This window comes from Myodes glareolus, chromosome 18 (genome assembly GCF_982192425.1).
Source record: "Myodes glareolus chromosome 18, mMyoGla1.1, whole genome shotgun sequence".
NCBI lineage: Eukaryota > Metazoa > Chordata > Mammalia > Rodentia > Cricetidae > Myodes > Myodes glareolus.
Window position 1 is genome coordinate 55,550,968 of NC_142043.1, and position 16,568 is coordinate 55,567,535.

General features: G+C 47.8%; 1 protein-coding gene across 1 annotated transcript in view; it reads left to right on the top strand.

The window, feature by feature from the left end:
- Window positions 1-16,568, top strand: part of Ccdc6 (coiled-coil domain containing 6) — a 103,399-nt gene that overhangs the window by 33,696 nt on the left and 53,135 nt on the right. The window contains exon 2 of the mRNA XM_048451543.3: window positions 8,891-9,040. Within this exon, the coding sequence (XP_048307500.2) occupies window positions 8,891-9,040 (150 nt within the window). The remainder of the gene's footprint in view (window positions 1-8,890; window positions 9,041-16,568) is intronic.

Sequence of the window (16,568 nt, forward strand, 5' to 3'; positions counted from 1 at the left end):
AACCATAAGACGTGCAAGTTTCAAAGCACAAGAAGAACTGGCTAGCCCAGGTCCACAGGCCACGATGGCTCCCTCAGACCTGGAAGCACCCGTGAAATGTTCCGTGTCTTACCCCTAATCCTTCTTTCTCAAGGGTATACCTAAACCGGTAACTTTTAAAAATCTATCTTTGTTTCTTTAAGCGTGTGTGAGTGCATGCGCGCACATGATCGCAGTGCCTGGAGCGGACAGAAGAGGGCTTCGGATCCCTCAGAACTGGAGAGAGGCTGGTGGGAGCTGCCCGACCTAGCTGCCAGGCACCAGACTCAGGCAGGCCCTTGAAACAATGAAGTCCTCTTGACTGCTGATCGGTCCCTCTAGCCCCCTCACTACACCTTTTCATTGTGTTTTCTGTGGCTTGGTTTAGCTTTAATGAAGAAGGGTGCGTTTCTCCTGTAGCTTTTGTTGATGCAATACTGTTTCTTAGATGGTCCATGCTGTAGTTAGCTGTTTCTGTGGACTTCATTGCTTTTTAGTTCCTTTGAATCTGCCCTTTCTGGTCTGACGAGGTATTGGAGGTGCTCGTGGTGTTTTATGCACACAAAGAAGTCATCTCTTGATGCACAGAACAAGATTTTCCAGGCAGATATTTGGAGTGGAATTGGTACCTTGGAAAGAATAGCAATGTTTAGTTTTTTGGGACACCTGGTCCATTTCACACTGCCAGCTGTATTGCATGGAGAATTCCCATGGGTCTTTGTTCTTGTCAAAGTTTGATTTTTTTTTTTGTCTGACATCTTAATTTTTACCAGTCCAGCGTGGGTGTTCAGGTGGAGGTCTTAATTTGTACTTTCTTAATTCTGTGTTGGGATGATTGTGACGGTTTGAAGCCTTGGTCATTTAGCTTGTAGGCAGTGGAGACTGCTGTGAGCATTTTCCCTTTGGAAAGTTTCCTTTTAACAATAATAAAGTCTGCCTTGCCCTAGAAGGTGGATGGGCAACCATGGCTTGGGGGTGTTGTTAGGTTTCCTGTCCCCAGTCACACCTCATCGCGGGGAGGGGGGCGGGGGGAGCTCCTTGATTCTGATTCTGTCCCTAGTGTTTCTTCTGGATTCTAGTTTCCTTCTGTCTGCTCCAGCCTTTACTTCCCTCTTCTGCTAGGTCCTTTAGTATTCTGTCCTTGCTTCTGTAAGCCCCCCTCACCCCAGTTCCCATCTCTGGAAGATCACATCCAGATCTTTTCTATTGATTAAGTTTTACAACTTGATTTTTTGTGTGTGTGTGCTTGCATTTTTCCGATTTTTGTCATTCCTGAGTGAATGGTGAACTTTGTGCACAACCCGAAGTCAGAGCCGTTCATACCACACCACCTCCTCCGTTTGGGCATCCAGTTTCAGCTGAGTCTGTCTACTCAGCAGCTAGGCCAGCTGCCGGGGGTTTGCTGGGATTATTGCTTTCCTTAACCTGCAGGCTGTAGATTCGTCCAGCTGAGGGCTTCTGTCACCCTGTTCTCAGTGCCTGTGGTATCCACTCTCCCATCCTCAGGGTCCATCTTCTAAGCTTTGGGGGTCTTTGTGTATCTGACCTACAGTGTCTTTGGGGGAGATGATCGGTTGCTCCTCATGGCTGGGCACCCGGTGGAGGCCGAGGGTGGTTCTCAGTTCTTCTGAGGCTGACGGTGGTTCCTTTCGTGCATGGAGACAGCACCTTTCCCGTACATCTGCCCCTTTCCTCCACTGATATCAAAACTCTGCCTCAAGTCTCGTGTGTGTCTTGGCAGGAGAGAGATACCGGCTCGTCCTCCAGGTGGTTCATTGCCCGGGTCATGGGGGTGGCACTTCAGGTCAAGCTCAAGGTCTTGGGCATCAGGAAAGCAGAGAACGCCCTCCACTCCAATGTCAGTTACTGGGGTGTGTGTAGAACTTGTGCATAGTCTGTGCCACCACGCTCACCCAGTTAAACAATACCTCTTTCTTCACCCAAAGAGGTGCCACCCTCTTAGTGCTCATTCCCCTCACTCCGCTGGAGTCAGCTATTGTTGTTTCTGTCTCTGTGGATTTGCTTGTTTTTGATGTGGCATCCTACAGCAGGTGACCTTGTATGACTGACTTCTTTCATTGGTGTAGTATTTTCTGGTTTTGCCTTGTGGTAATATGGATCCTGACCTCATTCTTGGAGATGCGATGGCATTCTGTAGATGGGCACTTAGGTAGTTTCTACTTCTTGGCCTTCACAAATGGTTCTTCTGAAGGATGGATACTTCTGTGAACGCTTGTGTATGAGTTTTGTATGGAAACGGAGGTACTGTGGTGAATTCGATACTTGAAGTGTGTGTATGTGTGTGAGTATGCGTGCTCACACTCACTTGTGCACATGGTATGAAGGCCAGGTGTTAGGTGTCTTTCTTAATCATGGCCTGCCTTGTTTGTTTGTCATCTGCTTATTAAGATGGGGGTCTCACTATGCCACCATAGTTGGCCTAGAACTTGCAGTATAGGCCGGTCTGGCCTCTAACTCAAAGATCCACCTGCCTTTTCCTCTTGAGTGCTGTGTTTAGAGTTGACCTTGTGCCACCAAGCCCAGATCTATCCTCCCCCCCCCCCCCAGACTGGGTCCCTACCTGAATATGAATCTTGTCGATTGGTGAGACTGGCAGGCAGGAACCAAGAATCCTCTTGTCTCAGACTCCAAAAGATACCAGTGTGGTCAACTTTTTATGTGGGTGCCAGGCTCCCAGACCCCATTCCTCAGGTTTATATGGCTAGTGTTTGACCAGTTGAACCATCTCTCCAGCCCAACCGAATTATTGCAGTGTGTCTTCCCAGCACCTCAGAGGGAGGTGACATATTTATTTCATAAGGGAGAAGACAATGCCTTGAAGTCATGGCGCCACCGGGGCCACACAGAGGTGGCCGCCATGTACCTGTCTCGTGTAGCTGGTAGTCTGCTTCTTTCATCTTGAATATGAACCTCCCTCCCCGTGTGGTCTGTCTGTCACTGACCCGTTACAGTCCAGTCCATAGACTTGTGATGTACCCACACAAGTAAACAGGGTTTCATCTTGATCCGCTCATGGATTTGGGTGTTGGATTCCTATGGTAGCGTGAGATGTACCTGCGAGAGTACTTGGGTTCAGCTGGGCGGTGGTGGTGCACACCTCTATTCCCAGCACTTGGGGGGCAGAGGCAGGCGGGTATTAGTGAATTCAGGCCAACCTGGTCTACAGAGTGAATATCAGGACAGGCTCCAAAGCTACAGAGAAACCCTACCTCGAAAAACAAACAAACAAACAAAAGGAGTACCTGGATTCTTCTCACACACAGTGGCCTGAGCATAGAAAAGTATGTGCCTGTGCTACAGGCTGCCTGTGGTGGTGGTGGTGGTGGTGGTGGAGGAGGAGGAGGGGGGGGGCTCTAATTTCTCTACAGCTTACTCGACAGACACCACAGACTGATAAAAGTTGATAACTATTAGATTCCCTTTAGCCTCAAGATCTCAGAGTTCTTGTTATCTATTAAGCAAACATGGTCTGAGGTAAAGTTTGGTACCGTAGCACTGTTCATGAAGAATCTGCAAGTCAGTCGGTCTGTTTCTCTCTCTCTCTCTCTCTCTCTCTCTCTGTGTGTGTGTATGTGTGTGTGTGTATTTGCGCTCACACAAGTGTGCACTTGCATGCTTATGTGGCTGTCCTGGGATCGAATCAGTAAGTGCTTTTGCTGGGGACTAGTGCGTAGAATGGGGAGGGAGCATACGGCAACTGTGCAGCCTGGTGAGGAATTGCCATCCTCGGGTGTTGAATGGGAATCTCTCTTTGAGCTTTACATTGGGACGGTGGGACATCTGGCTTGTGTTTGATTTTTACCACCACCTCCCTTAAACAGATTTCTGCGGGAAAGTGGTTTGTGGTGGTAAACCTATTGGTTTAGCCAGTGTGTAAGCTAATCCCGTAAGACCCACCAGCTGTCAGTCTCGGGATCCTGTTAAATTAGGAGCATCTGCTGGGGCAGTCAATAAGTGCAAACCACCTCACAGAATGACAGTTTAGTTGCCTGGCAGTGTGTTGGGTGGTTCTCGCTGCCCTAACAATATGCCATCAGATGCCATTCAAACTAATTTTTGGTATTATTATTATTATTATTATTATTTTGAGACAAAGTTAGACTCTGTAGCCCAGGATAGCCTAGAACTAACCATATAGCCCAGGTTTGCCTCAAACTCTGTCCCTCCCCCAGCTCCTCAACTACTGAGCAAGACTTTAAGCTTTTTAAAATTTAGATCTGGGGATATCGAGGAGACTCAGGGAGCAAGGGAGTGCGCTGCCAAGACGGACAATCTGAATTTGATCCCTGGAACCCACATGGTGGACTCCCACAAAGTCTTCCTCTGACCTGTATGTGTCTGACAGGGCACAAAGGGTTAAATTTAGATCACTAATGACCAGACAACAGGATAGCAATTGGAATGCTTGTTGTTATTTTGTATCTGGGTGCGTGGTTGTCAAGTCATTGGGCACCCTGGAGGTGGAGTTAGAGATGGGATTGTAAGCCAGCTGTGAGTTCTGGGAGTCTCTGAAACCCGGGTTCTCTGAAAGAGCAGCCAGTGCTCTTAATTGCCGAGCATTCATCCAGTCCCAGAATAATCATCTTTTTTGAACAATTAGAGTAATATATACAAGTATAGGCTTAATTTAAATGATTACGGTAATAAAAGGATCCTGTCTGGATTCCTGAGCAGTGACAGTTCGTAATTCTTGGTAACTAAGACAGATCACTAGCAATGTCAAGGTAATGCCTTAAGTGACTGCACTGAGTCCTGTTGGTCGTCTCTTGACCTTTCCTCTGGATAGAGCCTGTTCCTGAAGCTGTGGTCAAGCGCGTGCGTGTGTGCCTGTACTTTCGTGCTTTGGGAAAATGGCCCGCCTTTTATTGGGCCCCGCGGGTGTTACATCCACCTGCGTGGTTCTGGTTCACTCAGGCCCTTGGATGTCCTCATCAGCAGTGAATGCTCTAATAGATAGTTCTGGAACTCTCCAGAATGCCACCACCGTAGGCACCGCTGTCAGATCTCTGCCCAAGTGATGGTGACTGAGAAGAGCCCATTTAAGGGTCACTCCGTGCTTGCTTTTCCGGAGGAGTTGATCCAGCTCTCCCTTTGTTTATTATATTTACTTTCTAGTATATTGAAATTCTATTTGGTAGGCTAGGAGAAGGATAGTGGTGAAGGTAGAGTCCATTTTCACCTCGGCGTGTTGTGTAGACACTGGTTCATGACTCAGATGTCCTCATTGCTAAGCGACTCAGTTCGTACTGGATCTGAAGACAGAACGGTGTGTTTTTCCTCATCTTCAGCTCTACAGACACACAGAACAATGAAGACATTCTTCTTGCCTGCGTTCCCGATGTGCTTGCTTATGTTTTGGTTTGAGACTTCACAGAGAGAGAGAGAGAGAGAGAGAGAGAGAGAGAGAGAGAGAGAGAGATAAACCTGGATTTGTTTGTTCAGCTTTGAGCTTTGAGATGCAGGTTTGAGTTCTGAACTGAGCCGTGCTTAGGGGCACTGAGATTTTCAAATATTTCAGATAACAGGGGAAGATGGCTGATGTAACCCGAGGATGAGATTTCACAAGGAACTTGATTTATCTCCCTCTGTCAACCTGTTGGTGTTTCGGGACTAGCGCCCTGGCTTGCTCTTTGTCCTGACCTCCTGTCGGGAATGCATTGCAACCATGACTCTGTACAGATTCGATCCAAGGGCCTGTTTTAAGATGGGGATGTAAAGTTGAGATGATGCCCCACACTGTGGGCGAAAGCCTGCTGGAGGATTGAGTGGATGTAGGCTGTTTTTCTGTGATGTGTGTGTGGCTTCTGTCGTGATCCGGTTTTTACCCACACTGTCAGGATACCAGCAGGACGCTGGATGCCATGTCAGATTTTCTCAGAACATTATCCTCCGAGGCAGTGTCGAATACATCTTACCTTTCTCTTCAACTGTGAACCTTGTGTCTAACATAACCTGTGACGACCAGATGGCCCCCAGCTAGAACTTAGAACTGCCAGGAAGCTGAAGGAGCTTTTCATAAACCCTGGTAGCCCCACTGGGCTTTTGAGGCAGCATCTTGCTGTGTAGCTCAGGCTGGCTTTGAACTCATTGTGACCCCTCTTTCAGCCTCCCAAATACTGGGATTGCAGGTACACACCAGGACATCCAGCGGCAGATAGTTGTCAACATGATAGTTATTTTTACTCAGGGTTTCAGAGGAGCATTTCCTACTAATGGCCTTTGCCAAGAAACAAATGGCTCCTCTGCAATAGTAAATCTTTATCTTTTTTGCCACAGACCCGGCTTCCCACCCCCATGGCGTGTCAGTTGGGAAGGTTCATCACAGTAGCTTAAAAATGTGCTCCTTTGCCTGGGAAGAACTATGTAGAAACACAGCTCTGTACAACGTGCTTTGTGCTTTGTTAATTAGCAGAGTCCTATTTTAATAATATAAAAAAAGATAACAGTCACCCTTAGAACGTGTGTTTTGGTGGCAGCTAGTATATTCAGAACTATTCATGCCACCCAGTTCCAAGATGCTCCCCTCAGCTCTGCAAACAATCGGCACAGGGTAGCAACCACTCCTTAGCCTTGGGCAACCAGGAGTCCTCATCTGCCCTTAAAGTTCTTGTTTATAAGGAACTACAGTCTGTCATCCCTTTAACTCTACTTGAAATGATGAGGCGGAAGGAACCAAGTAGATGAAGGTTGAAGGTTGATCTTCTGTGTCAGAAGTACTAGCTGGGAACCTCTTACTGTCCCTGTAGGCCCCGTGTGAAGGAGAAGGTGGTCTGCCTGGCTGGGTAGAGACTCCTCTTACTACTTGTGGTGAAACTGCCACTCATTTAAGATAATGTGTGATCGTGTGTAAGTGGCGGCTTGGATGCTGGCTTGTGGCAAGTGACCTTTTTGAGATCTAAGCCCAGCATCAGCTCAGCCAGCTGGGTAGAGTCCCTCCATCTTTCTCTTCCATGACATTTAGAATAGTCAGAATTGGACTAGATTGGTCAGAACCAGGAAAGCAAGCAGCTTGGGGAGATTGCAGGTGGACCGCGGGGTTGGCTATCTAGATGAGCTAGCTATGTAAATACTTGGGATTCTTGCCTATCATGTGGGAAGGGGATCTTGAAGTTTCTGAATTTGGAAGAAGAGTGCACAGTGACTGTAAAAGACAAAAGTTGAGTCTACCTCCTTGTCTGTAGCAGGGAGGGTGAGATCACGCCAAGGGCTTGTGAAGTGAGGCAGGTAAGGGAACCAACCCCTGGGGGACTCAGGGTCTGCTCCTGGTGCCCTTGGCTGTTCAGGGACTTTATAGCTAGTGGGCATGCGCTGTGTGGCTCAGCACTTCAGTGCTGCCCTGTGTAGTCCTGGATTCCAGTCCCAGTATCACAAGTGTGTTTGGGCAGATGTTTTCTAGGGTTACTGGGAAAATGTAACCCAGGGGTGTGCTACCCCCGAAGCCTTGAGGATCTTGGTCTATGTTGGGGAAGCTGGTCTCGAGGTGGTGATGGCCGTGGAGTGTTTGTAACAGCCCTTTAAAGATGAAGGTAGTGGCTGCCTAAACCGACCTCCTTTTTCCTGTCCTTCTGGCTGTCTGGTGTCAGCAGAGGCATGGGATTTATGCAGTGCTCTCTCCCTGGACTTGGCTGTGTGCTTTCTGCTTGTAAATGCCAGCAGTAGAATTAAAGTATCTATTTAAAATAATAAAAGATGAGACTGGAGAGATGGCTCAGCAGTTCAAGCGCACTGGCTGCTCTTCCGGGGGATCTTGGTTGGATTTCACAGTAGTTTACAGTCGCCTGTAACTTTAGTTCTAGGGGAGCCAACACTGCCTTCTGGCTGCCATCGGCACACATGGTGCACAGACATCCACACAGGCCAATACCTATTCACGTAAAATGAAAACCTCAAAATTAAAAAAAGAAAAAACAGCTCAAGGAATGTATGTGGGATAAATATATCAAAAGGTTGGTGTTTTTTTACTTTCAATAGAGCTGAGTTCTTTTCTTTCTAAAAGGGATTTTTCCTCAAGAGTTGTTGGTTATGCTTTGCTGTTTATTAAAGCTTTTGGGGAGATGAGAGGTGACCCCCAGAAGAATGTTGTCACCCACTGCATTATGCCTGGCCCCTTTTGCTCGAGTGTTTCCACTGTGTTTTTTCAACTCAATAATTCCTGCTTTGGGAGTCACCCCACCTTCCATCCCTGAGTTCCTAGTAGAGAAAGAATGTAAACCGTGAGAGTTCTCTCTGGTCTTTGAGACACTTAGTACCTCTTACATACTCTTTAGGACTCAGTACCTCTCTTTGTAACAGTTCCATGAACACGCAGATGTACCTCAGTTTGTTCAGGTGTGTGCTGCGCAGGCTGGGTCTTGTCACGAGGGATGCTGTGTGTTTGGGTATCGATCTTGCGAGTACCTCCTGAAATCTCGTCTTTGATAATTTGACCTACCGCTTTTAAAAAAGGTTCATGCAGATATTGGGAAGTTGTACCTAGAACCCTTGCAGAATTCCTCTGCTTTGTGTGTAGGGGTGGGAAGGTTCACGGTTAAAAATAGAGCTCTCGGGGGCTGGAGAGATGGCTCAGAGGTTAAGAGCACTGACTGCTCTTCCAGAGGTCCTGAGTTCAATTCCCAGCAACCACATGGTGGCTCACGGCCATCTCTAATGAGATCTGGTGCCCTCTTCTGGCCTGCAAGCATACATGGAAGGAATGTCGTATGCATAATAAGTAAATAAACCTTAAAAAGAACAAAAGAACAGAGCTCTCACGTGTTAAAATAGGCAGGTCTAGAAAGAAGAGCTACGTTGCATTTGGGAAATTCTCTGTGTTCTCATCGCTTTTTTGTTTTCTTCTCATTCTTCTAAACAGCAAGCGAGGGCTGAGCAGGAAGAAGAATTTATCAGTAACACGTTATTCAAGAAAATCCAGGCCTTGCAGAAGGAGAAAGAAACCCTTGCCGTGAACTATGAGAAAGAAGAGGAGTTTCTCACCAATGAGCTGTCTCGGAAGCTGATGCAGGTAAGCAGTCTCTTTGACCTTCCCTGCCCCCCACGCTTCCTCTCCCTCTTGCTCGCCTTCTCCTGGAAAAAATGGCTTTATAGGGTGTTTCATTTCTCAAGTGCTAATGTGGTCTTCGCCTTGGTTCGGCGACTTAAGAATGCTGGGGTATGGGCCCTGCAGACTCTAGAGCCCACCCCGGGAAGGCAGGAGGAGGCGAATGAGGCTCCTCGGGACTGCTAGTGGTCACCAGCAAAACACAAGCAGGGCTGCACCCAGGTCGCATTGTGGAAATGCGGGGCCCAGCGCCTGCTGGAAGATTCCTTTCGTCTTTGCTGTGGAGTCTGCCGTTGAGTCACAGACACCTCCGCAGGCGGAGGTGGGTCTTCTGCGCTCACATATGTGGCGGGGAAGTGAGGTCATGTTCTAGTGGGTGAGCTGAGGTACTTACTGGACCAGATTGCCTTAGCTAGTCATAAAGTGAAGCCACTCGCAAAACACAGCAGGGCGGTTTGGGTCCCTGTTAGGAGGCCATTCACCTCTCTGCTGGTTTGTAGGCGCACAAGTTATTAGCAAAACACACCTAAAGCCCTCTATGGCAGTGGTTCCTAACCCGTGGGGCGCGACCCCTTCAGGGTAGTAAAACCCTTCCACAGAGGTCATCTCAGACCATTGAAAAACAGAGATTTACATTATGATTCATAACAGTCGGAAATACAGTTATGAAATAGTGATGGAGATCATTTTATGGTGGGTGGATCACCACAACACGAACTTCGTTAAAGGGCCGCGGCACGAGGAAGGTTGAGAAGCACCGCTCTGCGGAGAGAGTTTGCATGTTAAGTTTTAGGAATTTACGAATAAGATACTGAGAGAGTGAGCAGGTGGGCGGTCACACGAAGGCCGTCTTTGACTCTGCTGAGATGTCATTGAAGGAATGACATCTCACGCGTTTGTATTTTCCGTTTCCCAGAATCACACACAGGTTGCATATACTACAACCAAGAGAGTGTTTCAGCGAGGTCCCTTGTAAGAAGGTACTAGAAGCTTGTCACCATGGTGCTAGGTTTTTACCTCCTTACCTAGAGGCTCCTCCGGGAAGCTTCTGTGTATAGAAGCTTTAACTTTCTCCCTTTTCTAGCGTTTTCTTTCCTGGTTGTTGAATCAAGACGGTGCTGGAGCTTGTACCAAAGTGGATTCCAGCAGTGGCTATTGGGAAGGGACTGATGCAGGTGGCCAGGGCCGGTCATTAGCAGAGGTGCAGAACAGAATGCTTTTGCACACATTTTTTAAAAAAACTACTCATTTGCATTGTGATGTAGAGAGAAGGAGGAGGAGGTTAATTTGACTGACCGCTGTGGCCCATGCTGTCAACAGTCAGTGACCTGCTCTGTGTGCTGTTTCTGGAAGCACAGGGACACAGGCACAATCCCAGGTTGTTTCTCCCGTGTTTAGCTGGGCCGTCAGTTTTCTTCATTTTTCACAGTGCACGAAGCCTTTCTTAGGGAACTCACATTGCTGTTAGCATCTGGCTGAAGCGTCTCACCCAACAATTAGAACCTAGCCAGTGAGATTTGTTTGCTGTGTAAATGTTCATCTCTGGGGCGAGAGGCCTTGTTGTTTGTGTAATTGGCCTCCCATTCACCTGTCATAACCTTTCCAGTTAACATCGGTATCCCTCCCCTTCAAATAAGATATGAGAAAAGAGAAAATGTAAGAGCCACGTGCAGAACGAAGCAGTGAGGGTGTCACATCAGGCCCAAGATGAGGCTTGTGTTCTCCCAGTGTTTTAAGAATTCACCTCTTCCCTGGAGAACTAACTGTAGTAATTGTTCCCATGTTCCTCAAATCTAAATTTGTATGTATTATAAACCTAAATCCACACGCCCAGTTTTTCTTTCTAAAGAGAATAGTGTTTGAACTGTATGACACGCTAAACTGAACCCCTTACCCCCCAAAGTAGTATGTATTCTGAAACTTCATGTGGTGGTGTCTCGTGTCCACCTCAAGACCCAGTGTAAAGTGTGATGAACAGGCAAGTCTCAGAACACACTGTCAAACTCTCGGGTGTAGGAATAGTTAGCATGTTCCTGGACAGTTCCTCGTGAATCTTGGCTTGGCTTTTAGATCTTTAGGTGGTTGTCGGTTGTTTATACTTGCTTAAACATGGTGTTAAGTCTATTTTGAGGGTCTAATTCGGTGGTAGAATGTACATTAACATCTGGCGATGTCACTACTCTCCATCTCCAGAATGTTTTCAAACTGAAACTCTTCACTGAGGAACCATATTGAACCATCGTCTTCTGGGTCTTGGGATCTTGAAGGTAGCCAGCAACGTGTTGCTTGGAGGTGGGCGTTTCTGGCCTGTCTCCAAGTGGGGCTCCTTTTACAGCTCTATAAACCCGCTCTGTTAGCAGCTCTAATGCTTGGTCTTAGTTGAAAACTTGACAGGGTTTAGAATCGGCCAGGAGGGCTATTGGGAGGGCATTTCCAGACAGGTTTAGCTGAGGAGGGAAGACCTATCCTGATGGGATGGCACCGCCCCTGAGGGCGGGGGTCCTCGACTATCTAAGAAGGAGAGAGTGAGCTGAACTTTCTGCCAGAGGATGCAGCAGGATCAGCTTCACACACCCCCCTGCCCCACCCTTCGGTGTGATGGATGTATACCCTCAACCGTGAGCCAGATAGTTCATCACGGCAACTAACCCAGTAGGCATACACACATGCCCAAGAACCTGCCCCCATGGTTGGCCAGTCGGAGGAGCCGTAACTTCAGGAAAGGACTGTCTAGTGTTTGCTCCCCACCCTCCAGGCCCTTGGTACACATTTCCTTAATGGAGTCAACCGGTCCTTTGTCAGATACTCAAACTCTGAACCACCCAGTGTGGGAAAACTTACTCCATCTGGAAGATTGTTAGAGTAATCGACGCGAATAGGCTTTTCCAACTGTGTAATTCATTTACTATGGCTTTCCAGGTGTTTTTTTCTGTTTTGAAATTAAAAGACTTGCTAAGAGACTGTTGTAGGTGCCACGGACAAACACGCGTGGCAGAGTTGATCTGTTCTCCATGAGAGTGCTTAGCGCGTTCCCCCCAAACACCACTGGACATCCAGTTTATAGGACGGTGTGATTTCTCTGTCGGGATTGGATGTTTTCTAATAACCTATTTCGAAGAGATTCCTGAGAACAGTTAGCCGAGGCCCAACGGAGTTCTGCCTGCCTCGGCCTCCGGGGACAGAAGGGAGTGCTGCGGCCATACCTGCTCCCGAGGTGCTTATGTAAAAACAAAATCAAGTTCATGTAACTGTAGGTGAGGGCCTTTCGAACTATCAGTCTGAGAAGTGGGTCTTCAGTAGAGCAAATCACAGGATGTGTAGCTCGTCTCACTGCCTGCTTGTCTATCTTGTGAAAACTTTATTGAAAGCAATAGATGCCTTTCTGAGCCCACATTGTGGGACTGGCTACTTCATGAGTGATGGCTGACCTGAAAGAGGAGTAGCTTTTGAAGGATAGCGTACGGCGCTGCCCTGCAGCCCCTCAGAGAAGGCAGCGTCGTCATTGTGTGGAGCTGAAATGAATACGCTGCTTGGAATGAGCAGACTCAGACTGATAGGTGGCATGTATGTTAGAAGTCTCAAAAGCGGTTCTCCAACATGTTAGCAGTCACTTGGGCTGGGCGCCGAGCATACAGTCTGTTATTAATTAATTTATTACCTTTTGAGGCAAGGTCTCGATCGGGCCCCAGCTCACCATCCTGCTGCCTCAGCCTTTCAAGTGCTGGGAATACAGCCGCGCACTGCCACACCCCGCTAGGTTATGGTCATTGTTGGTGTGCCTGCTCTTACTGTTTACAAGCAACATGCATTGTTTCTGTAATGGGACACTCTTTTCATGGGATTTAAAAATTCTGTCAACTGGATGCCTTTGCCTCTTGAAAACCGCCTCTCTGCCCCTTACTTCAGCCCTCGGAGCCCCGCTGTCACGGTCAGGAGTAGCATGGAGGCTCCTGTGGTCAGTCAGGCTTATTCTTGGGTGATAAAGGTTTCTCACTTGTCTCCCATCATTGAGAACCAGTCTAATCCAGTTGCCTGGTGGGGTTCACTCCATGCTGACCCTCTGTTGCTTTCATCATAGAATAACTGAGGATAACCAGCCATGCTGGATAGTCCATATTCCTCAGTTTATAAAACCTGGCCCGGTTTTCAATTTGCTTACCTTGAAACAACAAATAGGTTCACGGTCTTATTTTGATTTGCATTTGAAGTAGGATCTGGCCCAGAGGGAAATGCTGTCATTTTAGAGAGAATGGAAATGACTACACTTTTATTCTACTGAGAAATCAATTCTGTTTTTAAAGTGTGTGTGTGTGTGTGTGTGTGTGTGTGTGTGTGTGTGTGTGTGGAGAGAGAGAGAGAGAGAGAGAAACACTTTGTGCATGCAAGTGCAATGCCCACCAAGGCCATTGGACCCTCTTGGAGCTAGAGCTACAGATGTTTGGGAGCTGCCCAATGTGGGTGTTGGGAACTGAACTCAAGTCCTCTGTAAAGAGCAATGGATACCTGTAACTGCTGAGCCATCGTGTCTCCGATCTCTTGAGTGTCATTTTTGTTACTAACTTGGCCCCTGAGGTTAGAATGCTTTCTAGAATTTTGGTAGTTTTCTAACATCTATGGAAATGTGGAAGTTTTGTGTGAAACTGGTAGTGAAGCCGCTGGCACCAGGAGAGGTTGCCAGCCGGTGCCTCTGATGAACCTCATTCAGAAGACGGTGGTGAGTGTTTCAGACTGGTGCCATGCAGTGGCAGTAGCATCCCTCCTTCTCTTACAAGGGAATAAAAATGGGAAGGAAGCCAAATAATATGCCCAGGTGTTCTTGTTTGCCCACCATGCTGCTGTGGTGCTTGGCATGAATGGCCCCCCGTAGGCTCGCGTATGTTTGAGTTCTTGATCCTCAGTTGCTGCCGGTTTAGGTGGCATTAGGAGGGCTGGCCTTGCTGGAGGAAGGATGTCACTGGGAGCAAGCTTTGAGACTTGTGCCGTTTATAGTTAGCTCCCTCTCTGCCTCCTACTTGTGTGCGTCAAGATGTGAGCTCTCAGCTGTTCTGCTGCTGTGCCTTCACTCCAGCATGGTAGGCTCTAAGCCTCTGAACCTGTGAGACCAACTAAATGTGCCTTGGTCATGGTGCTTTGTCTCAGCAATAGAAAAGACACCTTGCTCTCGCCCTCTCCCTCGTGGAGAAGTTGTGTCTCCCTCCAGTACCACCAGATGGATGTGCTTTCCCCAGAACCCCAAAGCTTTGTGCCTTGGAGACGCCTGGTGTGTCTCTAGGCATTGGTAGTGAGCAGAGACTCCCAGACCATCCTTTGCAAAGATGCCAACTAGGATTTGAGACTACTTCCTGATGCTTCCACAAAGGTGGTAACTCATTTCATTCAGTTTGTGCAGGCAGCAAAATCACATGACATAGTGATAGTAAGAAACTGTTTTGTTAATTTCAGGGTGGCCGAGGTCAAGAATGTCTTGGTATGCATTCAAATGGCAGCTTCGCCTTCTGTGGGGGAGGTGAAGAGACCTTGATAGATGTTTTTCATTAGGTTGGCTGGATCTGTGGTCCTTGTGACCAGTGGCGTTTGGAGATAATACGGACCAGGGGACTTTGCTTTTGCATCTTAGCTACCAAAACAGTTGGAAGGTTTGGTTTTTTTTGTTTTTGGTTTTTGGTTTTTTTTGCTTGCTTGCTTGCTTCTCATTCCCAGTTACCAGACTCTCATCTCTGTCTGGTTTTCATTTCCTTTCATGGAGCAAATAAGTTCCATTCACAAAACAGCTGCAAGGAACTGCTGGATTGTTTAAACTGCTTTTGAAATGCCACTGGCCCACCCGTGGCCAAAGTATAAACCCAAATCCCCCTGTAAATAGCATGCTTGGCAGCTCTCCATAGAACGGGTTCAATGTAAGGACTAGAGAAGACAAGAAGCTCTGCAGGGATAAGACATTTGCTCAGTGGCCGGAGAGAATTCTCAGTGGTTGCGAGCACTGGCTGCAATTCCAGAAGACCCGGGTTCGATTTCCAGCACCCATATTGTAACTTACAACCGTCTATGGTTCCAGTGCCAGGGGATCCGACTCTCTTCTGGCCTCTGTGGGCATTGAACACATGTGGTGTATGGACATACATGCTGGCAAAGCACCCATACATTACATAAAAGTAATTGAAAATCCCAACATTGCCATGTTTCTTTGAAAGTCTGCACACGAGTTTTCACATGGTGGTACGTCCTTGAGTGAGTTAGTATTGGTTCTGGAAAGATGTGCGGGATTGGTTCTGGAAAGATGCGCGGGTGGGGTCAGAAGCTGCTCTGGCCCGGCTTTGACATAAAGTATGAGGTCGAGCTGATAGCAGGGAAAATAAAGGTTAAAGGAGAATAAAAATCATGAGGTTAACGCCAGGGCCGAAGCTTGCTGGATTTTTGAGGAGGGAAATGTTATTGTTTCGAATTGGGAGTGTGTGTCTTGTGTCAGGTTGACCTGACTGGATAAACTTTAGCCATCAGTGGGAACACTTTTCCAACCCAAGAGGATCACAGGAGGCCTGCAGGTGTGGGCCTATGGCTGGAAAAGCGGTCCCCATCCTTCAAAGTGGGAAAGCAGCTGGTGGCGTAGGTTGACGCAGAAGGTCAGAAGCCCAGGAGAGACGTCTAGACTCTCTAGATGGAGAAAACAGGCCTTTGGACAGAGGCCCTGGCTCCATGGAGACAGCCAGGCTAGTGGCGATAAGTAAGGCTGGAGGTATTGCCATTAGGATTTATCGCTATAGGAATCAACACCATCGCCAGGAGATGTGCCTTGTGGGTCAGAGACTCCCCAGGAGATCATGTAAGGCAGGTACAAGGGAAAGCCGCAGAGTGGGGCAAGGTGTCTGTGACACACGGCCACTGTGAAACTGCGGTCCTGAGAGAGAGAGAGACAGACAGACAGACAGACAGACAGACAGACAGACAATTGGGAGGAGAAACGGCACAGAATTGGACCCAGCTGCTCTTGTTGGTAGGTAGCTAAATGGCCAGGACACTGGCGAGAAAGTACAGGACCCCAGCCACAGTGCTAGCGGGTTATCCTGCTCTGCTCAGAGAGCCGCGAAAGTGTGACATCTTTGGAACAGATTTGCATTTCCTAAGTAAGCTGGAAATCTTGGTTCCACGTGATGCAGCAACCACACTCTTCCCTCAGGGTCTCCCTGTCTGCACGTGTTCGCCACCCCCTGGAGAAGAGGCCCTTCTCGCCTCTCTCTCCTAAGAACCACCAACTAGAAGTGACTCAGTGTCTGTGACCAGTAAGAGATGAACGTTGCGTACTCAATTAGTTGGACGTTCAATGTGATAAAAATAAGAGCCACGGTTTAACTTACCGCAAGTACGATTAGCAGAGGAGACTGGATGAAAAGGACACAAAATCAGGCAAAGCTGGTGTCTAAGCGTGTACAGGCAGTCAAAAAGGTAAAGGAAATTAGAGGATGCCAAGAGGTGACTACCGTGCGAATCCGGGGTT